Source organism: Phalacrocorax aristotelis, chromosome 5 (genome assembly GCF_949628215.1).
Source record: "Phalacrocorax aristotelis chromosome 5, bGulAri2.1, whole genome shotgun sequence".
Lineage (NCBI taxonomy): Eukaryota > Metazoa > Chordata > Aves > Suliformes > Phalacrocoracidae > Phalacrocorax > Phalacrocorax aristotelis.
This window is the reverse complement of record NC_134280.1, coordinates 50,297,688-50,325,363: the sequence shown is the minus strand read 5'-3', so window position 1 is coordinate 50,325,363 and position 27,676 is coordinate 50,297,688. Positions and strand designations below refer to the sequence as shown.

The following is a 27,676-nucleotide window of genomic DNA, read 5'->3' as shown; positions in this document are numbered from 1 at the left end:
GCTAGTGCAGGTGAGCTGGATCAGAAGACTGATTTGACCTGACCAAAAACGATGATTTGGCCGGATCAGTTTCACAGTCTGATTCACCAGCTGGTTGCATAGACAGTTTCTTTTATGTCTGCTTTTCTCTGCTTCCGTTGTTTGTCAATAGCTGCTTCCCCACATAGTTTGAGCTGCCACAAATTACAGCCTGACTTGTTAAGGAAAACCAAAATGAGTGGCAATTTACATTCATAGGTTGTCCTGTGAACTGGGGCAGCTCAGCTATTGCTGCTACTTCTTCAGGAGCAGTCAGTCTATCCTGGCTGCTTGAGCTGAGATGTTTTGGGGAAGGCATCTGGGGACACGAGTCTGCTGCAGCCACTCTGAGGTGAGATATCTCAGAAGCCTTAGGACTCATCTGCGTGGAAGCTTTACCATTTCAATTTGAAAACTCCTTGTTTTAGTTTTACCCTCCCACTCTCAAGTGTTTGTGTATTGTGATACAAGTGAGTAATTTCTATCTGTCTGTCTATACTTTTATCTATGTTCCTCTCTTCAGTGGGATAAACATGCTAATGATATGCTGCTATTATCAGAATGGTCTAAATAGGTGTTGTGACTGCTCTGGAACTGGAGGGACAGCTGAACTGGGGTGCAGTATGTACATGGAGATCAGAGCATTTTAAGCCTGAGTGAGTTGTGAGGGACATATGCCATGGATAACTGTACAGCTGCCTTTTCCTCCTTGGCTGGAATGACGGCCCCAGCTGCATGTGGACAGCTACAGAACTACTGCAGTTTACAGGAGCATCTTCCGTTGCGAAGGGGAGAACACCCTGCTGAGGAACATGATGGAAATTACAGATGTAGTCCCCATGTTGTTCCCAAAGTGGATGGCATTCTCCTTCATAAAAGAAATGAAACTATGTGTTCACAGTGCACGTTCATTTACTTCCTTTGTGGTTCCTAGTGTGGTTGCATAGCCAGTGCTGTCTTCTTCAGGGGATCTGAGGGTCTGGGGTAATCCAGGTTATGAAAAGTCTGGCTAAGCATGGGCTCTGCAAGACTGAATAGATGCCTCTTTACCGTGCTTTTCTGGAGCTCCAGTGGTAGCAAGACTTAGCATAGGTGTAGCTTAGTGCACTTACCCAGCTGGTGCCCACATGGCACTGCTGTTGATCTAATTCAGCATGACGAACTTCGAGTGCTGGAGAATCCAGTCCACAGACACTCAATTTTGTTTGAGGGCTCACTCAGGACAAAGGCTTCCTGACACAGACCACACCAGAAATGGCTGTATTGACATTGAAAAAGCAGTATAATTTCTCTGACTATGCTGAGGTAGCTGTGCAAGGGATAGGCTGCATTGTGTTTGCAACCCTGGCATGCCAAATTTGCAACCTGGATATATTACATATCTACCAGCTGGGAGCTGACTGTCCTCTTCTGATCAGACTGTTTCTTTTCTAACTGACAGTCTCAACTTTTCATGCAGATATTGTGCGATATACCACATTTTGATCCAGTCCTTTCCAATTGATAAGTGCTGTTAATGTCTCTATTCAGGCTACTTAAATTGCCCATAGGTGGAGTGACAGGGAAACTGGGATATGGATGGGAGGGGAAAAAAACCAACCCACCCCAAAATTCAAACTACTGTCATTCTAAGTTTGCACAGATTCATGATTTATTTATTGACAGAAACAAGCTTCAGGGCACTTGATTTTATTCTATTCTGCAAACAGACTTGCAAAAGGAAGTTCAGCTGTGGCCATTGCCTGCTTAGGTATGTAATGAGTTGCTTCAGAATGTGATTTAGGACGTTAAATTATAATAACTGGCCACTCAGAATGGTACTCAGTTGTAAATGCTTATGACAATCAGGTGCTGCCCAACATTGAAAGAGAACGGTAGTACATTATGCAGAAGCAGTGCTTGTGAGAGATGCTTTCATGAAGGACTTATTTGCACTTTCTGGAACTGTGGTTTGATTTACGTTAATAAGTATGTTACAGTTTTGGGGGTATACATTTGTCTATATACACCACTCTGTGTATATACACTTCGAGGCTTTGCGAAGAGCTGATATCCCTTCTGTTCCTAAGGCTAACCAGCATGTCTTGTGATTTAATTTGAATGCTTCTCTGCTTTCTTTTTCAGATACATGTATTGGACTGACTGGGGTGAAACACCCAGAATAGAACGGGCAGGAATGGACAGCAGCACACGAAAAATAATTGTCGATTCAGATATTTATTGGCCAAATGGACTCACGATAGATCTTGATGAGCAGAAACTTTACTGGGCTGATGCAAAACTGAGTTTCATTCATAGGGCAAATCTGGATGGTTCCTTTAGGTAAGTTTCCTTTAATCAATAATATGGTGTAAGTTATTTCTCACCTCCTGCATTCATTTTGAACTGGGGCGCTTTTTTTTTCAGTGATCTAGAATAGTTCCAATACCTTATTGTTTTTTAAATGCAATTGCTAATAGCCTTGCAAAAAGTAAAATAGTCTCACATCCTATAAAACTGGTTTTAAAAGTAAGGCTATTTTTATCAGTATTTCACTATAGACTGTTTATAACTGTCTTGTACAGCAGGATTTTCCATTTTTAGGCTCATATTTGTCTTGAAAATAGTTGCAGATGCAATCCAATATTTAACTGATGACTGGGATTTTACAGTATCATTACTGTATTTTTTTTTCAACAGGAAATATATATTGAGACACACTGGTCTCAATTTCAGACTGTGAGTGAGCAGGAAGCAGATTTTCCTAAAGCTTGATAGAAAGTACAGTATGAATGTTTTGGTTGGTGGCTCCTGTCCAAGTGTGCTGTTTAGTTTTGGCTTTTGTAGAGACAAAGAGGTGACACTTCAGACAGGGCAGGTGACATTTGAGATTGCATCTTCAATTCTATGCAGTGTTCAGTGGGCAGATGATGTTGGTCCTGAAGGGTGTCATCCGCCAGTGAAATATCCTGCCAAGGAGGCAAGTCACTATATTCTGGTCTAGTCTTCAGACAGTTTAGAATGACATTTTTATTTTCATGATTTCATAACATTTTAAATGTGTTATGAAATCAGTTTGGTAAAAAGTCGGAGGAGTTTTATTTTACGCGTATCTGTGTAATAGAATAATATACCTCCCCCCAAAAACCCGCTGCATTTTCCATGGTGTTTTTCAATTTTTTTACTGAGGTGCATTCTGTGCCTGATTTTCACAGTTGTAAAAGAGGAATAACAATATTGACATCCTTTATAAAACGCTCTTAAGTTCCTTTGAGAGCACTATGTAAGAGCTAGATAATTGTGGCTTTGTAGTAAGTGACAAGTGCTGACTGACAGTCAGAAGTATAGGCAAGGGAAAAGGCCTTTATGGAAGGGAGTGGTAGCTCAAAGGCTGGGTGTAGGTTCATTGTCAGAGAGAAATTGCTCTCTCAAAATTCAAAATCTAAGAGAGATTTTCATATAATATAACACAAATATATTGCTCTGATTTGGGGTTGAGTGGCAGAGGGTAAGGTTTCCAGGATGATTCTGCAGTTATCATGCACATACAATTTGTATAGACTTTACTTGCATGTATGTGTAAAAACTTACAGTTGTAATTGGTAAGTAAAATTTATTTTGCTCATTTTAAGGTAGAGAAAGGTCACCTGAATGGGAGCAAGCCTTTGAATAGACTAATTCCAGCAATCTGCCCAAGTTACTTTGTGATAGGTTAGTGCATGTCCACCACCTCCCAAGCGGTTTTCTATTGAACCATAAATGAAACAGTATTTTGGGAAAGATTAATGTATTTTACATTAAAAAGAAATTAGCTCATTGGTGTACACTTCTTACATATTTCACTCAACTGCTGGAGGGTGTAAATTCACACTTGATGTCAGGATATTCCTATGCAGGATGCATTCTGGAAATTCCTTGCATCTCACTTTTAGGCATTGTCCAATATAATAGCTTGATGTCATTTAGTTGTGTGTATTTTATATTGTTACCATATGATAAAACTACCTTCTTAAAATGTTATGGATATTAATAAAATGCCATGAATGTTGATCTCAATTTTAACTCTTCTAAAATGACATTTTTATTTATTCTTTTCTCCCTTCCAATGATCAGTGTTGAAACAGACGTCTGAAGTTGGGACTCTTAGGGTTCTGGTGTCAAGGTAGATTTCAATAACCATTCAAACTAGATAATAACTTTGGAGGTCGCTTTTGTTCCTTAAACACAAAGCAAAATAAGTTTCACCCGGACTTGTCAATGAAGAAATCTTATGGTGTTTCAAACGCTTCTACTCCTCCCATCCCATCCCAGAATTACTGCAGAATTTAAATAAAAAGGAAATCTGCATTCTGCATGGTGGGTTAATGTTACTGGAGCAATCTGCCTGTTACATCTTAGCAAGCTTCAGGTTGCAAGCACATTGGCTGGAACTGTTTCAAGGGGTGTAATTACAGGAGAAGGAGAGACTTGATATCTAAGAATGATGGAAAAAGGGGCAATATATAGAGGAAAACAGCTGCTATGATACTAGAATACAGCCACTGCTGTTACTAGTAAAGAAGCAACAGAAAAGCTGAGACTGGAAAGAGAAAGTGATATCAATATTTCTATGTATTCTGTCATGTTTTATAGTGAGAGAAGTAGTCATAATTTGAAGGACATAAATTTTGGAGCAGTTTCAGTTTTATCTCGAACAGAAAGAATAGTTATAATAATTTTGTTTTTCCCACATTACCTGCTTTGTACATGAATATGCAAATACTTGTTTGCATGTGCCAGTCTGTTTTAAACTTGTCCATGTATGAATACATATGAAGAATTTTGGGGTTGCTTTTTATATTCACCCCAGTCTGGAAAATGCAAATGCTACCTATGCTCCTCCCAATGAAACAGAATCCTTTCCCTGCTGAACATTAGCTGTTTTTTGTTTTTTCTTTATCTCTTCAATGGAAATGATTTGAATGCAGATCTGAATATAGGCATAAGAAAAATATGTTCCTCACTTTCCTTCAGGATGATGCTGAGACTTCAGCTTTCCTAAAGTTCTATGATGAAAATTTTGAATACTGGTTTGCTGTGTCAGAACACTGGTTTGGAAGGTGTGTGTATGCCTTTGTGTTTGCACATATATAAAATGCATGAAGTTTGTGAAAACTGAGTTCATGTTTCTTTGAGCAATTTACAAGTATGTTTTTACTGACTAAGTAAATGCCTCTAAAACTACTGAATATAAATTACACAAATATATTGCAATATGTATAAATTCAGGAATCTTGTGAGTTTAGAAAACATGTTGGAAATGTCATGTGTTTTGTGGCTTTCAGTTCAGCTGATAACCAATGTGCAAATATATGTGTCCCCAGAAGACGTGTCATTGAAAAAACATCTGAAATGTTTCTGATTTGTATTGATTACAAATATTTAGTCTTAGAAAAAATATAACTGACCCTTGCTCTACATTTAAAAAGATAATCTGAAAAATATTTGTTTCTGCTGCTGACCAAGTTAAGAGGGGTAATTTTATTGAAGAGACTCTTGGGTCATTTCTTCCTCTTCCTGCTACAAGAAAGGACTGAATGCAACTAAAGTCCTGGGCAAAGATGTCCTATATTGCGTAGGGGGACAAATAAAGAAATGATTTAATTGGAGAAGCTCTCTTCAGACCCATGTTTCCTCCAAAAGGCAGTTGGGTGTGGGTATTGGCACAGCGCTGTTCAGGAAGTTCGGTGTGGCATTTCAGAGGTCAGTGTGGAGCTGAATCGGACACTATGTCACTATGAAACCCAGTATATTTGTGTCCTTATTGCTATGAAGGGGCAAAGTCTTGCTTTACATTTTTCAGCCTGATTATCATTTTTATCATCAGTTGAATCTCCTGGTCCAGTGAATTTATTAAAATAAGATGATTCCTATATGAGTTTTTACAAAGCCAGATTTTTTTTTTTCTGTGTGGTAACAAGTGGAAGCAATGTGGTTTTAATCCTTGCTCTTTCTTTCATCTAGACAAAAAGTTGTTGAAGGTAGTCTTACGCATCCCTTTGCACTGACATTGTCTGGGGACACTTTGTACTGGACGGACTGGCAAACGCGCTCTATTCATGCCTGTAACAAAAGGACGGGAGAGAAAAGGAGAGAAATATTGTCTGCCTTATATTCACCGATGGACATCCAGGTCTTAAGTCCAGACCGGCAGCCTTACTGTATGTTTTACTTTTCCTTGAAACTGTTTGCATGACTGTTACTTATCTATCAGGAAAAAGTTAATCATAGAAATAGTGTGCAGTTTTAAGGTTTTGAACGCTTGTCAGGGGATTGGTTGCTAAAGGTATAGGTACCCAAATCCTGTACTTCTCTCTGAAAATTCTAGCCTGAATTGGTATAAGCTCACTCATCATCCCCGTTGGTAAAAGAATACAAAATGCAGTGCAGTACTTCAGTGACATCTTTTGATTTGGAATATCTGAATGAGAATATATACTCATATATATGAAAGATATAATATATTCATACATATGAATATATTCTCAAATATGAGATTAAGACGCACCTGACATCGTTTTAACACCATTATTTTAAAGAAAAGTGAAAAAGTGCTTATCATTACTTTTAAACAATTACAATTACAGCAAAATATGTAAGTTTAAGTTGTATTTGATGATGTAAGATAATCACAGAATGGTAGGGGTTGGAAGGGACTGCTGGAGATCATCTTGCCCCACCCCACTATTGAGCAGGGACACCCAGAGCAGGGGGCACAGGAACGTGTTCAGGCGGGTTTTGAATGTCTCCAGGGAAGGAGACTCCACAGCCTCCCTGGGCAGCCTGTGCCACTGCTCTGTCATCCTCACAGGAAAGAAGTTTTTTCTCATGTTTAGATGGAACTTCCCATGTTCCAATTTGTGCCCATCGCTCCTTGTCCTGTGATTGGGCACTACTGAAAAGAGTCTAGTCCTGACACCCACCCTTTAGATATTTATAGGTATTGATGAGATCCCCCCTCAGTCTTCTCTTCACCAGGCTGAACAAACCCAAGCCTCTCAGCCTTTCTTCATAAGGGAGATGCTCCAGTCCCCTGATCATCTTGGTAGCTCTCCGCTGGACTTGCTCAAGCAGTTCCCTGTCCTTCATAAACTGGGGGGCCCAAAACTGGACACAGTACTCCAAATGTGGTCTCACTAGGGCAGAATAGAGGGGGAGGATAACCTCTCTCGATCTGCTGGCCACACTCCTTTTAATGCACCCTAGGATACCATTGGCCTTCTTGGCCACAAGGGCACGTTGCTGGCTCATGGTCAGCTTGTTGTCCACCAGCACTCCCAGGTCCTTCTCAGCAGAGCTGCTTTCCAGTAGTTCAGCCCCCAACCTGTACTGGGGCATGGGGTTGTTCCTCCCCAGGTGCAGGACCTTGCGCTTGCTCTTGTTGAATTTCATCAGGTTCCCTGCGGCCCAGCTCTCCAGCCTGTCCAGGTCTTGCTGGATGGCAGCTCAGCCTTCTGGAGTATCAGCTACTCCTCCCAGCTTGGTATCATCAGCAAACTTGCTGAGGTTACACTCTGTGCCTTTGTCCAGGTCACTGATGAATATGTTGAACAGGACTGGACCCAGCAGAGACCCCTGGGGAAAGCCGCTAGTGACAGGCCTCCATCCAGACTCTGCTCCATTGATCACGACCCTCTGAGTTCTGTTGTTGAGCCAGTTCTCTACCCACCTCGCTGTCCAGTCATGTTGCACTTCTAAGTGTCCTTTTTGTAGTTCAGACTTGATCATGTTAATCTGCAGTATGTAACATAATTTATGAATGTTTCAGTATGGAAGGGATGTAGTTCTGAGTCTTTATGTGAAACATATACGTGCCTCGTCTTTATGTATGATGCTTCTTCAAAGGAAGGCAGGTGTAGAGAGCTGAGAATTGAATGAGGCTGTATGTGTTTTTTATCTGCATGTGATTGCATGTCATGCTTTGCCTAGGTGGCTTTTTTTAGGATTGTGAGGATGGTACTTAAAAACAATGGCGTGGAAATGTATAAAATTGAGTAGCTATGGGAAGAATAATCTCTTGCCTAGGGGAGATACTCCTGCCTTTTGGGTTGGCTTCGTTATTTATGCCAACTGTAAAGTTTGCTTCCCTAAAGATAACATTTGTTGTTCCAGTAAAGTTTATAGGATGTCAGTAAACAGGCTTGCAAGTAAGCAAAAGGAATTGATGATCGTGGTAATGGAATATGTGCAAGTTTTTTCTTTGAGGCTGTCAGATATGCACAGGACCCTGGTGTATCTCACAGCTCCAGATAAGAGTATGTCTATGCCGAATTCTTGTCATTGCTTTTAGCTCAGGGAATGTCCCAGCCTTGGATTGTAGTATTTCTGCATCAGTCACAAAGAAAATATGCCACATAGGGAAATAACATATGCTGAAAATAGCTCAGATGCCATTGACTTCATTAAGATGAAGCTTGGATTCCCTCCTCTCCCTTTTTCTTCCCTTCATGACTGTCAGGGGAAGTAACATGAGCCAAATTAGCTGGAAATTTTGTGGTTCTATATGAAAACAATCCAGCTGCTTATTCAAAGTATGATTGATTTTTGGAGAGATCTTGCACAACTTGCGATTTTTTTTTTAATAGCTGGCAGTACTCTTCATAATTATTTATGGGTACAGTTTCATCTCTTGCTGCCATTTTTTTTCCCATGTAAATGAGATAGGTGCATGCAGTTGTTGTGCGACCATCCCTGTCCCCGTGTGCGTGTCCCCCGCCGTAGTTTTTTTAAAATGTTTTCAAAATTGCTGACTTTATATGTTGCTTCTCTGGATTTCCTGGAGATTCAGGGGTATGCCTTGCTGTGAAAATTTTGCAGTAGGAAAAGATATTTTCAACATGCATCACTACTGTAATGTAGGAATTGTACAAATTGTTATGTTTTCCCTTTTTTCATAGCACTAGTCACCACCCCACCATCACCACCCTTCAACCCCTGTTTTTCATTTTGTGATGCTTAGCAGACCTGGCATCCACAAAGTAACCGAAGTCCAAAGCTCTTAGCTATGTTCAACTTTAGAAACGTTGAAAGAGCTGTATGGTGAGAATGTGCTGAGCTGTCAGTTCTTTCAAAATCAGCTTTTGCATGCATCTCAGTTTAGGTGCCCCCAGAAGTAAGGTGTTGGGAAGGGAGGAATCAATCACTTTATTTTGTGGTTCCTCTGTCTTGTAGCACTATAGCAGTCATTTGGGACCTAGAATTTCTTCCTCAGGGAGAAAAGAGGGCTTTAGAGGTTCTAGAAAAATGAAAATAAATCTGTTTCATTTTTTGAAGTTCACACTCCCTGTGAAGAAAACAACGGTGGTTGCTCCCATCTGTGCCTGCTGTCTCCAAGAGACCCCTTCTACAGCTGTGCCTGTCCCACTGGTGTGCAGCTAGAAGACGATGGCAGGACATGCAAATCAGGTAGGAGCTTGCCTTTTCTACAGTGACAGTGTTGACTTGGTTTGGGCTTGCTGCTAAAAGTTGAGTCTTGAAGAAGTGAGTTGGGAGGAACTGCCTGATACATTGAAACGTCACGCTTGTCCTGATGAAGACAGCAGAAATTTTGCACTCAAATTTCCTGCCAAACCACCAAAGATGGTGATTTTTATGAACTAAAGTAATCCCTTGCATCAGAAATCAGAAAAATTTGACTGTATTTTGTGTCTTTTGACTCTATTTTGTGTTGCCAGTTCTCTATAGGAGTGAAGTGGTATGTGGAGCCCATTACAGAAGAATTGACCAGTAGTGGTCAATAACGCAGTAGTGGTGGCCGAGTTGTTGCCTTCCAGCTGCATCTCAAAGTTAGCAATATGCTTGAGACGTGTTCTGCGTGAAGATGTGCGAAAAATTTGTTCAAGGCCGTGTGCCTGTGCCCATGTACTATTTTAGAGATAACCCGGTGAGCTGCTGCTGCTTCAGTTGGTTTTATAATGAGATAATCTGTACAGAAAAATTAAAAATTAAGATTTAAACTAAAAATATAATTTTTCTGGTTCTGAAGATTAATCATCCCTCTGTTTCCCTTTGGGCTGCTCTGTGGGAAGGATTTATGAGACAATTGCACTGGGAATTTTTTCTTCCTGGGCCTGGTTTGTTTTTTAGACATCATGTTTAATTTTTAAAAGTGAGGCAAGGCTTTGTGTGAAGAGGTTAATAAAGTTTTCCACCTGAGATAATTGATCTAGAGAAAATAATGTTCTAGGTGGCTGTTCCATGTCACTGAGAAGTAGAGGCTTGTGTATTACCAGCTGTTTAGAGAATAATAGCTGGAGTATATGCTCTAATTGAAAAGTATAACTACATGCATATTTTGTGTCCATAAGTTGAATGAGTCTAGTGGTATACTTTGAAAGCTGGTTTTATCATTGATCAGGACACCTCTTTTAAAAATACATCTTACAAAAGCAGGCAATTAACCCTGATACGGCAGTAGGACACTAGGAGGCAAGGTTTTGGAGAATGTTCTGCTAAGAGACTAAAAGACACCCTGCCTGTCTCCAATGTGTTTTCAACGAGTCTAGTCAAAAGAGTGTAGTAATTTTCTGATGTGGCTTGATTCCTCTGAGTACTAAAGCAAGCATAATAGATTCCTTTCATTTGTCAACTTGAAGCAGAGTTCGAACACTGAACCTTCAGGGTTTAAGGGCCAGCTTTATTAGCTCATCCTGCTGCAATTGAAAGGCTTATAAGGTAGTTCTTGCAGCTGCTGAAAGACCTTTCTGCTTCCTCCTTCCAGCTTTGGAAGGTTTCCCTTTCACAGCTTTTATAAAAACATTGCTGAATGCTCAGGAAAACCTTTTTAGACATTCATATTGACCTCATGTTTCTGGCAGTGGGAATGAAGGTCAGCCTGCTTTTGCAGTTTTGGTGGATAGCACAAGCAGGAGGGACTGCTTATACTGTGCTTTCACCTTTCCATTGTCAGGCCAGACAATCTGTCAAGGGTGTTCTGTCAACGGAGGGCAAAAAAGTGGGATGGGAACAGGAAATCTGGTTTTGCATTAGAATGTGGCCTTTTGGTTCAGTTTTATGGATTGTTTCTTTCCCAAGCTCCACATCTTTTGTTGTTCTGTCTGCCTTATGCCATATCCGTGTACTTCTCTTTTCCCTTTATATTAACTCCTTGGTTGCGAGGAACTGACTTTTTGTTCTCTGCACGAGTCCTTTGTAGTAAAGTTGTATCAGGAGCTATGGATGCCACAGCGTTGACCACCTGTCCATTTTGTTTCCTATTTGCTTGTGCAAAAGTACAAAGTCATTTGGGCATATCGGCTTCTTTGACATTAGGCTTGTAAGTGAATTACAGAAATGCTGCTGGGGATTTGTCTGCAAGAGGAAAAAGTGTTCTGTTCTCAAAATATGTGTCCATATGGGGAGTTTACTAGTGCAAATATAACTCTATAATGTTACTGTATATCTCTGTCAGAAAGTATTCATGTGCAGAAAAGCCCTGAGGCTCTTAGGCGATTTCAGCTGTCTTGGATATTAAAGAATACATATATTGGTAATGTTCAGGTATGAGAGCTCTGTAGCTCTTTTTGAAAAGTGTTGAATGGTAATAGGCCTAGGTAGTTAAGAAAATATGAATTCAAAGGCAGGTTGTGCCACTGTTTGCTTTACTGTGGGCTATGTCTGTATGCATTGAAACTCCAAAACTCTGGATTTTTACACTCTTTCTAAACATAAAACTATTAATATGCTGAAGCCTTAAGTATTGTGTCTGTGTTAAAAGAAATTATTCTGGAGTTTTGGCTTTTGGTGTTGATTTATTCTTGCTTTTTCTCTGGTTCTAAACAGTTGCTCTGAATAAAAAAATTAGCTTTACAGTAGATATTCATCACTAGTAATGGATATTAAATATATAGATAGATTACAACTGGCATCAAGCATAAGTTCCACTGTGGGAATGTGTATTTGTTTTGTGCAGTTAGATATTTTGTGTTGCTTCCCTCCAGAGATGTGATATTAAGTCTGTTTTCCTCTGTTGGCTGTGAAAATGCTCTGGACTCGCTTGAAGTTTGCATATCAACAAGGGGTCATAAGTTTGGAGATTAAATCAGCTGCACCTGACCATGTACTCTTAGCAAAGTGAGCATTCAAGCTGTGATCTTTGGAATTACTTAAGTTGTGTTGGACCACTACTGGCTTGGTGGATGTGTCCAGATACATGATTTAAGATAGGTATCTGAACCCAATTTTGCCTGTGTAGAAGATAATGAAGTCACAGTTTATAATGCCCATCAGAATCCGATGGTTCTAGTCTGAAGTGCCTGTGGAGGGTGGCCTAACTCTTAGTACCTCGTAACATCCAGGAATGACTGACTTCTGAAATTTCATGTTTCAAAATGGAGCTTTACTTCTTAGACCAGGTGGCTTTTTTAATTTGTGTGTTTTTTTAGTTTTAATTTTTTTTCTGTTGTTGTTGCAAAGTCTTCTCTAACCTGCTTGAGGAATGGCATGAATGTTTGAGAAAGGAACAAAGGTTTGGATGCAGCCATTTAAAAGCGGTGTGTAATTCTACCTAATTAGCTCTTTATTTGTGCAGTCATAAAATTGTAAGCCTGCTTTAGTTACTCTTCAGTTTCTTGCTTTAGATGCTTTCTGATGCAAATAATCAAACTCTTAAGACCAAAGTAAAAATTATGTGTGTTTTATGCATATTTTCAGGAAAGCAAAGTTTGGTTTGATGGACAGGTGGTGGTGAGTTTAGAAAGCAGAGCAGAAATGTGGAAATTTTAAAAGCTTGGGGACCTTCTTTCAGGCTTCTTTTGCTGACTTAGGGCTATCCTGAGTTTTTTTTCTTTCTTTGTTTAAGGATCACATTTATCATCTTTATGAACAGAAAAATTTTGATTCATGAGTCTTTTGTGTGTCTGTAGGGGCTCCTTTTAAGAAGGTGCTCCTTTTCCTTCTCTCCTGAGGTTCGCTTCCTAGGATTTAGTGAGTTTTGTTGTTGGGCTAGTAGTAGTTTGAAGTGTTCTAAGAAGGACAAATGTATTGATAGTTGGTGTTGTGTCTCCAACAGTAAACCATTTGAACCTTTCTTACCTTGCAAGGCAGAGTCTTCAGGTGATAGCTGCATGTCATGTCCTTTGTGCAACTTCGCCTTCCTCATGCTCCTCATTCTAGCTTTCTTTGGTGCACATTGAATGACATAAATGTATCTGTTTCTGCCTACAGCTCTGGTGCACCTTTGGTATGATTTGCACCACTTAATGTGAATATTTCCAGGCAAATGGAGCCAGGGTCTTTCCATCCTGTTCTGCTTTCATGGAGCTGGTTTGATTTGCTCTGCTGGGTGGAGGTGCAGTCTCAGAATGTTGGATAACTCTCCCTGCTTTTTCCTTCCCTCTTTGACTTGACCATGTGGTTCAGCTTAACCACATTCAAGCAAATCTAGAGGTTTGTTGTAGATCTTATTAGCTAATTGTGATTAAACCCTTATCCCAGTCTCTCATACAGCAGCTATCTTTATGCATCCTTCCAAGACTGAGCTGTTCTGTAAACAGTGTTCAGCAGCCTGTTTCTGTTACGTTTCTGGAAACTATATAATACGTCTTTCTGCTGTATTCAGTGTTGCTGGCATACAGCTATTGCTACAGGCATTTTAAAAGAATGTCAGAAGCCTCATCTTTTTTCTTAGAAGTGGATGTATTTCCCTGTAAGTAATCACTCTGACTTCCTAAATTCCCTCTGCCTGTTAGTGTTGCATTCCCAAAGGATCTTACTCTCATTGCACATCATTTTCTGATATCATGGTACCAAGTAAGTCAATTGTATATGAACTAAAATTAATTTGTCATAATTTTTAAACCTATCATCCATGGCTGATACCAGAAAACTTTTTGAGTGAAAGCTCAAATACGCCATACCTCGCCCTCCCAAGTTTTTACTAGCTTGGTTCTATGGCTATGGAGCTGTAATAAGTAGGATTAACTAGGACTTTTTTATTTGTGTGTTCTGTTTTATTGTATATTTTTCAATTTCAGCAAGGGCACTCAGAGCTACACAATGTAAGGATTAGTCCAGATTCATGCAGCTTTTGGAAGTTGCATACCCCAAGGTTTAAAAAATTTTTTTCCAGTTTTATTTTTATTTCTCATTAAATGTGTAATGCTTTGCTGCAGTATATGGATAAAATACTTCAGTAAAAGATGCAGGATTTTACTCATTATGCAACTCCATTGCAGCGATTTCACTTGGCCTGGGCATCACTAATTTTTTTGATCTGCTTTACTAGAATTGCTGTACTGGTTTTGGCTAGGATGGAGTTAATTTTCTCCATAGCAGCACATATGGTGCTATGTTTTGGATCTGTGACCAAAACAGTGTTGATAACACAGGGATTTTTTAGCTAATGCTGAACAGTGCTTGCGCAGTGTGAAAGCTTCTCTGTTTCCCACCCTGCCAGTGAGTAGGCTGGGGTTCCACAAGAAGACAGGATGGATCATGACTGGGACAGCTGACTCCAACTGACCAAAGGGATATTCCATACCATACAGCATCCTGCTCAGCAATAAAAGCTGGGATAAAGAAGGAGGAAGGGGGGACGTTTGGAGTGATGGCATTTGACTTCCCAAGTCACTGTTACGCATGATGATGGAGCCCTGCTTTCCTGGAGATGGCTGAACACCTGCCTGCCCATGGGAAGGAGTGAATGAATTCATTATGTTGCTTTGCTTGTGCATACAGTTTTTGCTTTACCTATTAAACTGTCTTTATCTCAACCTATAAGTTTTCTCACTTTTACCCTTCTCATTCTCTCCCCCATACCACTGTGGGGAGTGAGTAGAGAGCTGGGTGGGGCTGAGCTGCCCACCAGGATTAACCCATAACAATTGTGCAAACAGTAGCTCTGTTTTCTCTATCCTCTCTGGAGTCTGTAGGGGAAGCTATTAATTTTTGTGAAGTCTTCCTTTTCATTTTTCATGATGCATTTTGCTCTCTATTATGAGGGAAGTTCCCTGACAATATTTTACCTGCTTATTCTGTGCTGGGTGATTTCTCTGTTGCCTGTGCAACCTGTGGCAGATGTAAGTTTAAGAAATCAGACATTCCTGAGTGTTATACACATTCGTTATATTTAAATTCCTCTCCAACCAAATTTAGGTCTCCATTAAGAGGAATCTTTTTGTGCTTGCTTCGACAAAAAACCCCTAAATCTTTCTGTGCATTTCTGTAGGCATTGTTTACACTGAAATGTCTTGGAGATGTAATTTTACACTGATTTATTTTCTCTCCATTTGTGTTGGGAAAGGTAATGAGTTTGTTCTCTTCCTTGTACTTGAAAGCAGGATGAGAGACCTCTTGGTAAGAAGGCATGTGGGTTGCTGAGGTATAGATGTATTTGCATGCCATGCAAACAATAGATGACAAATGTGACATCAAGTGCAACTTAAGCAAGTATTTGGCAGGGGGTAGCATTTAGTGGCAAACTGCATCATCAGGCTTTCGTCATAGCTAGACTACTATCTTCTAGTGCTAAATCCAGGCTCTGATCTTTAACACCAGTGAGAGCTTAATGTCCATCTATGTGAGATATCCCTTCTCTGCCCACAACTTCCAAGTTTGCCATATTCTTAGAGGAATGTTTTTGATATTTTGAAGCTTGCACAAAGGAGTGATGCCTGGAACTAAGGGTAGTGCCACCTAAAGTATGTTCCTGTAATATGCTGAGCCTTTCTCAATGTAGACCTAAGTCAAGGAGTGTCTGGATGATGCTCTTAGTCATATGGTTTAGTTTTGGGTAGTCCTGCAAGGAACAGGGAGTTGAATTCGATGATCCTTATGGATTCATTCCAGTTTGAGATATTCTATGATTCTAACTAGACTGAGCACAACCATCTCCTCCAGCAAGGGTTGTGAAAAAGTAAATGATTTTCTGCAATAACTGAAGCCAAGGAATTTGGCTGCAAAAGCAACAATATAGTAATGGTACCTTAGCTTCTGCTTACCTTGGTGTTATTAGTGAGCTAGGAAAAAGTAAATGCCCATATACTGTGGACAGCTTTGTGAGCTTGATGCTATACTTGCAATGATCGGTAATAGATTACTTCTATCAGGGGTCTCTTCCTAAAGGCTGTGTAAAAAAATGCAGCTGGTTGCCAGGTTAAAGGTAAATGTCCAAAATTACATTTACTCCTACTACTGACTTGCTTTAAGATTTGACAGAGGGGAAAGTAGGGAGCAGAAATAAAGGAGCCACTGGTGGTAGATATGTCCAGACATATGGTGGTAGGAGCTGTAGGGTTTCTGCCAGGAAGGTATGACAGCTGTAGTTTCTCAAATGAACTAGGAAATTCTGTTTTTTTCCAAATGAAAACCAGAAAAAAAAAACAACTCAAACCCCATTTTTTGTAATTAGAGAAGAAGGCACTAGCTTCTCAGGTGTTTGAAGAGTCAGCTTCCCTTATTTATCCTTGATCCTGTTGTTGAGGCAGATGATCAGGGTTGGGCAATATTCCCAGTGTCTTATTTCTCCTTGCCATTCTTTGCAATGCAAAACTGAAAACAGAGGTTTTGGAACCTGCTGGCTAATACTGCAGGGCTCATACTGTTTTTTTTTATGCAGGAGATAGAAGAGTATTGAAAGAAGAAATGTTAAGGCACTTCCTTCTCATCTCCCATGTGTTTCTTGGTTCACATTGTGCATCTTAGAACTTTTGTGTCTGCAGTTCCTTGGCTGAGCAATCATCAGCTTATTTGAGCAACTAAGCCTCCAAGCAAGACAAGCAGGCAGACAAATACCTCCATTGTAAAGTATTTCTTCTCATGTGATTTAACCACTAGAGAAGGTCCATTTGCAAACGCCTTCCTGATTCGTAAAGAGAAACAGCATGGACTAATCCAGACTTCCTGATTAAATAGATCAACAGCTAACTAGGGATAAACAACCTGTTTGCGAAAGTGGAGGGTTAGGGAGGTATTTGTATTTGGGATAATTGCTGGAAATCAGCTCTTTCAGGTACCAGAGGAAGCTTCCACTGACATTGTGTGAATAACCTAAAATAACTGTCAGGAGCCTTATAGCGCTTGGAAGATGCTAGAAGAGAAATCTTGCATATCAGTAGCTAAACTCTGGTTATATTCTAGCATTGATTTGGGGCTGTATTGGGAAGAAGCACTCATGTCCTAATCTATTTGTCATGAGGAAAATAAATTAGAGGAAAACTCTATTTTCCATTGTTTCCTAGAACGTTGACAGCTGCTGGCATTGCCTGTCTCTCCCCCTTGCCCTCTCTGGGATTGAAATGTAACTGTGGAAAACTATGATCTCGTGGTTGCAAGATGTTTTGACTTAATAGGTGTCTTCTGTCCTGTGCCTGGTATCTGACTACCTCAGGGGGGTGTTATCCAGAAGTTCTGGAGGACTTTTTCCTCATTCCCCCTCTCCCTGCTGCACTCCCAAAGGTGTATCATGCTTCCATTGCTTATCAAGGAATTGTCAGTCTCATGTTTTTGCTTTGTTAGGCTGAGATGGGACTTCTTAAAGATTACTGTGATCCTCTCTGAAGGAAGGATTTGTGCCACATTAGTTCCCTAATCATAGCAGTGTCTTCCCTCCAGTCAGCAGATGATATGCTAAAAGGATCTATGAGTGTTTTGTGCCAAATGAGAGGGAGTTTGGATAATAGATCAAATGTACAAGTAGTCTACAGTGATTCCTGCAAGCTGGAGAATTATCCAGATTCCAGGCTATGAAATTGAGATGCAGTGGGTTGTATGAGGAAATAGCATTTCACTCGCTGCATCTGGACCCGTGTTATAGTACTTACTCCAAACACATCCTGTTGATTCTTTAGCACTAAAACAATGGACTAGTGTTTTATTTACTTAGTAAGAAATAGTATTATGTGGAACTATATTTCACTGAGATACTTTTGCAATACACCAAAAAGGGTTGTAAAAACTGTCCAGCAATGAGTACCTGACCTAGGATATCTAGAGGCTGCCTCTTCTGTTTCTACTCCACTTCATAAAAATTTCATGAGTGTGGTTTTTTTTTTCCATTCATGTGTAGATCTTGTTTGTTTTGAGTCTGTTTTTCCCTTGCTTTTGTTAGTATGTTATGTTTATAATTTTATTTGATATGTATGAAAAGATTTCATTACTTTCTATTCATAGCAACTTTTATCCTCCTAAATTGGGGAGTACTTTGTGTAGCAACAAAATCAAACAGCCTCATATGGAAATGGCCTTCTTTATAATTTTGTTGGATAACAGCCATTAGAAACATTCTGGAAGGAAGAAACCTCGAGGGAGCAAGGAGCATTCTGCAAGGTCTGCCATATCATCTTCTAGCTCTGTTGTCAGTGACTTTGCCGAGCTAGTGAATGAAACTCTCTTTTTGGGCTTTGGTGCATGTTTCGGATTGATGACTACTTTCCTGGACCCTGATACACTGTCTAGTTAGAGATGGTAACTAGCTCATTTTGTGTGTGGTTAGGGTTGTTGTTTTTTTTTTTTCTTTTGTGTGCGTGTGTATAAAGGAAAAAGTGACACTTTCTCTTCTCAGCACTGTCAAATCTCTGGATTGATTCTTACTTTATGCTGCAGGAAAACCAAACCCTGGGTCTGCACTGAAAAGGTTTATGTGTAAACTTTATTATCTTGCATTCACCATGGGTTAGGTGCACGCACATGTGACGTTACAAGACCCAGTGATAACGTGTTGAACTGCTGTAGCTTGACTACCTCTTCCAACAATGGGTGGCCGAGCTCTCTTTTACTGCCTCAGTGTAGCAACAATGAGGTTGAGATGCTCCCTAGGTTTGAAACCCCTAACTTCACAGATCACAAAATCACAGAATGGTAGGGGTTGGAAGGGACCTCTGAAGATCATCTTGCCCAACCCCCCTGCTTGAGCAGGGACACCTAGAGCAGGGGGCACAGGAATGTGTTCAGGCGGGTTTTGAATGTCTCCAGGGAAGGAGACTCCACAGCCTCCCTGGGCAGCCTGTGCCACTGCTCTGTCATCCTCACAGGAAAGAAGTTTTTTCTCATGTTTAGATGGAACTTCCTGTGCGCCAACTTGTGCCCATTGCCCCTTGTCCTGTCATTGGGCACTACTGAAAAGAGTCTAGTCCTGACACCCACCCTTTAGATATTTATAGGTATTGATGAGATCCCCCCTCAGTCTTCTCTTCACCAGGCTGAACAAACCCAAGCCTCTCAGCCTTTCTTCATAAGGGAGATGCTCCAGCCCCCTGATCATCTTGGTAGCTCTCCGCTGGACTTGCTCAAGCAGTTCCCTGTCCTTCATAAACTGGGGGGCCCAAAACTGGACACAGTACTCCAAATGTGGTCTCACTAGGGCAGAATAGAGGGGGAGGATAACCTCTCTCGATCTGCTGGCCACACTCCTTTTAATGCACCCTAGGATACCATTGGCCTTCTTGGCCACAAGGGCACGTTGCTGGCTCATGGTCAGCTTGTTGTCCACCAGCACTCCCAGGTCCTTCTCAGCAGAGCCGCTTTCCAGGATTTCAGCCCCAAAACCTGTACTGGTGCATGGGGTTGTTCCTCCCCAGGTGCAGGACCTTGCGCTTGCTCTTGTTGAATTTCATCAGGTTCCCTGTGGCCCAGCTCTCCAGCCTGTCCAGGTCTTGCTGGATGGCAGCTCAGCCTTCTGGAGTATCAGCTACTCCTCCCAGCTTGGTATCATCAGCAAACTTGCTGAGGTTACACTCTGTGCCTTTGTCCAGGTCACTGATGAATATGTTGAACAGGACTGGACCCAGCAGAGACCCCTGGGGAACACCGCTAGTGACAGGCCTCCATCCAGACTCTGCTCCATTGATCACGACCCTCTGAGTTCTGTTGTTGAGCCAGTTCTCTATCCACCTCTCTGTCCACTCATCCCACCCACACTTCCTTAGCTTGCCTCAGAGGATGCTATGGGAGACAGTGTCGAATGCCTCACTGAGGTCAAGATAAACAACATCCACTGCTCTCCTTTCATCGACCCGGCCAGTCATGCCATCATAGAAGGCTATCAGGTTGGTCAAGCATGATCTTCCCTTGGTGAATCCATGTTGTCTGTTTCTGATAACCTTCTTGTCCTCTACATGCCTGGAGATGACCTCCAGGATGAACTGCTCCATCACCTTTCCAGGGACAGAGGTGAGGCTGACTGGCCTATCGTTCCCCAGGTCCTTTTTCTTGCCCTTTTTGAAGACTGGCGGGACATTTGCTTTCCTCCAGTCCTCGGGCACCTCTCCTGTCCTCCACGACCTTTCAAAGATGTTGGAGAGTGGCTCAGCAAGAACATGCGACAGCTCCCTCAGCACTCGTGGGTGCATCCCATTGGGGTGCATCCCATCGGGGCCCATGGATTTGCAAGGATCCATTTTGCATAGGTGACCTCTGACCCAATCCTTCTCAACCGATGGTAAGTCTTCCTTTCTCCAGATTTGTCCTCTCTTCTCTGGGGGATGAGATACCTGATGACCAGCCTTAGCAGTAAAGACCAAGGCAAAGAAGGCATTCAGTAACTCTGCCTTCTCTGCATCCTGCATCGCCGGGGCCCCTTCCTTGTTCAGCTGTGGGCCCACCGTATCCCCAGTCTTCCTTTTACTGCTGATGTATTTAAAGAAGTCCTTCTTGTTTATCATTGTCATGCATTGCCAGATTTAATTCCAAGTGGGCCTTGGCCTTCCTCGGCGCATCTCTGCATACCCTGACAACATTCCTATGTTCCTCCCAAGTGGCCAGTCCCTTTCTCCACATACTGTGAACCTCCCTCTTCCATTTGAGTTTCTCTAGAAGCTCTTTGCTCGTCCATGTGGGTCCCCTGGCTCCTGTGCCTGACTTCCCCTCCTGGGGAGGCACCGATATTGAGCTCGGAGGAAGTGGTCCTTGAATATTGTCCAGCTCTCTTGGACTCCCCTGCCTTCCAGAGCCCTAGCCCACAGGATTCCTCCTAGCAGGTCTTTGAAGAGGCCAAAGTTGGCCCACTTGAAGTCCAAGGTTGCGACCCGACTCATAGCCCTGCTTCTACCTCGCAGTATCCTCAACTCAACCATCTCATGGTCACTGCAGCCAAGGCTACCCCCAACTCTCACATCCTCAACCAGCCCTTTCTTGTTTGTTAGGATTAGGTCAAGCAGCTCATCTTTCCTTGTTGGTTCCTCCACCACCTGCATCAAAAAGCTGTCCTCGATGCTCTGCAGGAGCCTTCTGGATCGTGCATGGCTCGCCGTGTTGCTTTGCCAGCAAATATCAGGGTGGTTGAAGTCCCCCATGAGGACCAGGGCCTGCGATTGCGAGGCTGCTTCCAGCTGTCTGTAGGAGGCTTCGTCAACTTCTTCTTCTTGATCAGGTGGCCTGTAGCAAACGCCCACAACAGTGTCACCCATATTTGGCTGCCCCTTGATTTTTACCACACAGGCTCTCAACTTGTTCTCCTTCCACTCCAAGGCAGAGCTCGATGCATTCCAGTTGCTCCCTCACATAAAGAGCCACTCCCTCAGCTCGCCTTGCTGGTCTGTCTTTCCTGAAAAGCCTGTAGCCATCCATGACCACATTCCAGTCACCCGAGCTATCCCACCATGTCTCTGTGATTGCAATGAGATCATGGCCCTGCGACCGCACACAGACCTCTAGTTCCTCCTGTTTATTCCCCATGCTGCGTGCATTGGTGTACAGGCATTTCAGAAAGATGCTTGAGCATACATGTTTCCCCGGAGGGGTGTATGAGGACCCACTATAGCCATGCAGACAGTAGTGTATAACTTTTTTCCATTATGTTTACCATTTGACAGAGATTGTGTTAGCTCAGAATTGAATTTTCTGTGGTTCCATCATACTTGAAACATAATAAATAACGCTTAAACTTCAAAGCATTATACAGCTATCAACCTCAGAGAGGGCCTGTGGGATGTAAAGTATTTATTTCTGTTTGTGTAAAGGATGACAGCAACGTTGAGAAACTATGTGGAAGGTCTCTTGGTGAGTGGGAAATGCCTGCAGTTAGAAGTCAACAGAAGTGTGATTGTAGGAAAACTACTGTAAGTGTATTTATATTCAGTATTTTGTTTTAAATATTAATTATGGGTCTTACTTGGTTTTAATGAAATTTTTATCATAATGTGTGTGTATTTGAAGGTGTCGCCGCCAAAACTCTTAACAGAAACTAAGTGGTAAAATGGCTGTCACTTCTAAAGTCACTGATTCCTTAATCCGAGCCAGTGGGGTCGGATATCTTCAGCACACAATAGGTGCATTTGAAGTTGAAAACCGTGCTTCTCAAGGAAATACCAGAATCCAATGACTGTACTCTCTTTCTAGTGGTGATGATTTCTGACACACTTTTTATTGGCCCATCCATTTTCCTATGGCTTGCAATAAACTGTTATTAAGAATTCTGTGCAAAGAGATTTTTTTTTTTTTAATAAAAAGTAGAAGCTGGGACTATGGTATCTGTAAGCTAACATTCAGATTTATGACTTCACATTTCCAACTTTCTCTTCGCTTTCTTTAAAGCACATATAGTATAGACAGATCTCAGGGTGGGTGTGGAAAGACTTAGTTGTTGAAATGCTTTGAGGTCTTTGGATGAAACCTCTGTATAAGGGCAAATTCTTTGCTTGGTACAGCGATAACCAGACAATTGTAACCAAAATCACAGATCAGCACTACCAGTGCAGTTATGAGTGTTACACTAATGGTATCTTGAGTAAGTCTTTGTAAGATTTATCTACTCCTCTGTCAGTAGTAACTTTGCTCGCAAGTGTAGATCTAGGTATATACAAACTTAAGGTGTTTCACAGAAGCTCAGTCCTAAATTAGAGTAGGGTAACTCTGACTTCTGTGTTGCAGTGTCTTTCTCTGGAAGAAACATTACTTTTGTCTCAGTCAGATGTTTTGTGCTAATGAAATTATCAGCTGTACAGTTGAATTAATATTCTGTTTGTGGGGTTTTTTTAGTGGCTGTAGGAATGTGTCAAAACTCTGAATTGTAGGGTTTTTCTTCTGGTTCAGGCAAAGTAACTGTTAGAAGTCTGCTGCTGAGATAATGGAAGAAACCGTAGACAATAGATTTTTGCTGTAACATGCAGACAGATATGATGTAATTTATGAGTTACGTGAGTGCTCTGGTATTTCCTTTCTTTGTCACAAGTGTTAGTTTTCCTTATGCCTACTTACCTTTCAACTAAACCAAGTCCTGTCTGAATGTGGGCACTCAAAACATTCTTTCAAAGAAACCTTTCCTGTTTCTATTTTGTTGGTTGTATACTCCCACTGCACACAACTCCTGGTTTTAAATTGGTAAACCTGATGTGCGTTGCATGCTCTCCCCAGTCTGCAGTGTCAGGTAGGAGAGCCAGCTTTGCCCAGCCCACCACCACCACACACTGTGAAGCAGTACTCTCTTCCTGTCAGACTAGAAGATAAATAAAGACCTGAACTGGGATGCATAGTGCTGTTCATATTGCAGTTGGCTCTGTTAAGGTACCCAAGGAGAATATATAAAAAGAATTTCGATTTAGTTCTAGGTATTTACCAAAGTTTGTTTCAACTCCTTGCATATTTTTATTTCTGGGGAAGTTGCATAGCAGAAATGGTGTTTCACACAGTGTTGTTGATTGAAAGTTCTCATAGTGAGCTTTATTTGTCCTGTGGTATGAAGAACGGCTAATGCTAAACCCTTGTGCAAGATGTTGTAATTGTTTTGAATATTGGCAAGCTTATTAAACAGCATGGCAACATTACCTATTTTCATACTCTCCATCCAGAATAATGAGGTTTTCTCCCACCCCCGTATTTGTCGCCTGCCCCCCCACTCCTCCCCTCCCATACACTGAAACTTTGCCAGGTAATTCACTGTATTACAGAAACTAGCAAAATCCCTTGCTTTCTGATAAATCTTTTTAGTTTATCAAGAGTGCTGAGATAGCTGTACTCACACAGCTTGTAAGAGTTGCCCGCAATCAAAGTACTTCTAACGTCCTCTTTTCAAAAAGTGCTCACTATTTTGTTCTTTGGAGAAGAGGTAAAAGCTTTCCCATTTTCCCAGTTTATCTGATCCCCGTCCCCGCCCCCCCCGCCCCCCCCATAGGTATTTCCAAAGTTGCCTCTAAGTAGATAGAGTCTGCACGTGCAGATGCATGTACATGCAGATACATAAAACTGGGGGAAGAGTCCCACAATGGAGCATTGTTCTAGCTTAATTAGCAGACAGACAAATGAGAGAGGAATAGCATGGTGTTTTCTGGCATAGCTTAGCAGAGGCAGCCACTGCACTCTACATTTGTTTAGTTTGGGTGAATAAATTAGAGCATTTGTTACTGTGTTATAGATGTCTTGTCACTTGTCAAATGTGAAGTGGGCCAAAGGAAGAATAAAAAAGGCCCTTGTCAAGCTGGTGAGATGGCCTGCTTCGCTGCTGTCAGCTCTGATTGCAGTTAATTTTGTAAATAGATACAGTTGCCATTTCTAGCACTGAAGCATGAATTTTTAATAACAAGCACAAACCAGCCAAATCAAAGCAAACACTATACCTATCATGGATATTTAAAAATAATTGATTACTGGGTATGGGAGGAAAGCATTCCATGTATGAGCAAAAAAAAAAAGTTTCTTAACCTGTTTCGTAGGATTTCTTGATTGCCAAGAGAGAATATAGTCTTCAGGGAGTGAGAATAACTGCCTTGAATGGTATTATTTTGTCTTCTGTTTTGTTTGGTTTTTAAATTCAGATATTGTTCTGCATGTTAACCAGAACAGTTCCTTGGCTTTTATGGGTGTTAGAACTACTGAAAAGTTCTGTGGAAGGTCTGCAGAAAGCTTTTGCTGAATAAAAAAAGACTAGAGAAAAATAAACAGTTCTACGTTTAAACTAGTTGGAAAAATAAAACAATTTGAACTTGGGTCTTTTAAAAATGCTTTCTAAATGGAAACTTTAGAGGACCTCATTCCTTCTGGTTTTTTTCTGATCTATGGTTTGCATAGAGAACTTTACATAAACGTCTGCTGAAGTGTTTGGTTGCTGCAATTGTGATGTTGGAATACCTTTTATTCCCTGCTTCCACCCCCAACCCCCCCCCCAAAAAAAAAAAAAAAAAAGGCTTTTGTTCATTGTATGGTGTTTTATATGATCATGTTATAGCAGCAGTTCTGCTGGGAATCTCGTAATCATGTGGTTACAAAAGTGACTGCAGTGAGAGAGGTTTCTGAAGATTAATTTAATAAAATAAATGCTATTATACTCTAGCAGTAGGTAAATAGCTAGCTGTAATGTATTAGACAGATTCTAGGGTATCTAGGATAACACTAGGCAAGTCACAGCATAACACTTCTGTAGCCTTGAAAACATTCCTACCAACATTAATAATCAAAATACCTCCATGATACAGATAAAACTAATGAGCCAGACAAGCGTGTTTGTCCAGGTTTTTAGAGAGAACCAATGTGAAGTTTTCATCTCTTAGCGATGTGCTCAGAGCCTGCTGCCAACTCTTTTCTCTAGCTGAAATTTGTTAATAGAGTCAAACGTGGTTATAACCGATACTGATTTTAGACTGTGTTGTAATAAAGCCAGGATTTTTGCACCTATTAAAAATTACCCATGATAATGATCTTCTACCAACTTTCAAGCAGGGTGCAGAACATAGTAAGATATGCTGTGATAACATTTTCTCTGTTCATGTGTTTTTTAATGCCCAAGGATGTAGATGCATGTCTGTCAAGAGTATTGTTTTGTAATACTTTGACTTAATTTTAAGCATATCTACAGTAGAAATTGCCAAGCAACCAAAACTTTAAATTAGCCAAGTAGCTCGTTACCCTTATTATTTCTTTTGCCCATAAGCCTCAGTTAGATGTATGTTAGAGATCAGAAAAATTTAATGAGAATCATTCAATTCAACTACCAATAAACTGTCCCGGTTGTCAGCTGAAGTGAAGATTTTTTTTTTTCTGCTCTGCTAGGTCAGCAGAGAAAAGTTTTCTACTCCCTGTTCATTTTTTAGCCATGTATTTCCATGGGACAGAACTGAGGCTGGGAATACTTCTACAGTAGTGTCTGCCTGCAGCTGAATATGTCAGAAACAGGATTGTTTTCTTCCCTTTGCAAGAAGGTTGTAGTTGTTATTTAATTGCTGATTCAAGGAGTCCTGGCTGTCCTGTTCCTGGTCAAAATATTATTTTGTATGCAAGTGAATGTGTGATCATATGCGCAGATGAACATACGGCAGAGCTGGATGAGATAAAATTTAGTCCAATTATTGCTGCTGTGAGGAACTGCAGACTGTTTTGGTATTGTCAATTTTAGGTGGGTATTAACAGTGTCTTTCAGCCTGTTGTCTAGCCAACATCTCTAGGTGTAATTTGGGCCTTAGACTGCCAGTTCCGTCCTCTGGTACCTTCAACTCTGACCTTGTTCACAGAGAAGGTAAAGCTGTAATCAGTTGTGTGAAGAGGCAAAACATATGCATTTGATTCTTATCTGTCTGTTCCCATGCAGTGATGCTTGTAATGTTGGTTGTCTTATAAATACATGTAATATTGGTAATTGCTGTGTTATCAGTTGCTAGGCATGTATTTGATGCTCCTCTGCTTCACACTACTCCTACTTTAGTATGAAGGTTATGATTGCAGACACATGAATAGAGTAGAAATTCAGAACTTAGGATGGATACGCAACTCAGAGTGCTGTGGGTGGCTGAGCAGCTGCAGTGCTGTTCACTTTTTGAGACAGCTGAGCTAAGATAATCTAGAATTAATTTATAAGTTAAGGCTCTTCTGTGTAGAGCACTTAGATGACCAGATACATCCCCGTTTCCACGTTGGGTTTTGAGGCCTGAATTTTTACTTAACGTGCACTAAGCAGGAAGTTTTATTTTGACTCCTGCAAGTGAAATATTTCAGAAACATAGAAGCAAGACACAAAACTTTGTTTCATGAGGTATTTGTTTCTGCTGTAGTTGCTCTGCTCTTATAGCTTGCTCTCTGACCTCCGCAGTTGGAGATCAGTGTCCTGGTATGCAGATACTCTTTCTAACAGTGATTTTTTTTTTTTTCCCTCTCTGGCTATTAAGGTGTAATTTTATTTTGCATCAGAAAATCAGATGTTTTCTGTGTGTTTAAATGTATTGAGAAATAGGACCTTTTGGAAATATTTCCTATAAAGAAACTAATTTTTTGTGGACCACCTGTGCTGTTGGAGGTGATATTAATGCATATGTAATATGACCTGGGTTCCTTTTCATTTTTGCTGTTGTCAAAGTAACATGCTCTGGACAAACCAGTGTCTGGTGACACTGTAAGTTCTTTGGAAATGGTAATGTCAGAAAAAAAGAGTATGTTTAATACTTTACACCATGGGACTTGATACCAGTTAAATACTTCCAACAAAATGTCAACACAATTCAGATAAAGAAACAAATGAGATCTAAAAGCCTTTCTGTTTGAATAGGGTCCATAAAAATACCATACATTGCATAGATCAGTTTTGAATACAACCCTTTTACTATTTTGAAGATCCTCCCTTTCTGCTTAAAGTTGATTCTCTCCATATTGTCTTGGTTTTGACCTGTTTTCTAATCCAGAGATGTCAGTGTAGCCCCAAGACTACTGTTCCTGGGGTAATCCTTGATGTAGAGAGAGAGAACAGCACCGCAGACAATGGACGGCTTTTGTTCCCAGATAGCTTTTT

The 27,676-nt window shown here is 40.9% G+C and overlaps 1 protein-coding gene across 1 annotated transcript in view; it reads left to right on the top strand.

Moving 5' to 3' along the window:
* The window catches only part of LRP5 (LDL receptor related protein 5), a 168,206-nt gene that overhangs the window by 47,676 nt on the left and 92,854 nt on the right, over nt 1–27,676 (top strand). The window contains exons 3-5 of the mRNA XM_075094394.1: nt 2,143–2,340; nt 6,001–6,197; nt 9,310–9,441. Coding sequence (XP_074950495.1) covers nt 2,143–2,340; nt 6,001–6,197; nt 9,310–9,441 — 527 coding nt within the window. The remainder of the gene's footprint in view (nt 1–2,142; nt 2,341–6,000; nt 6,198–9,309; nt 9,442–27,676) is intronic.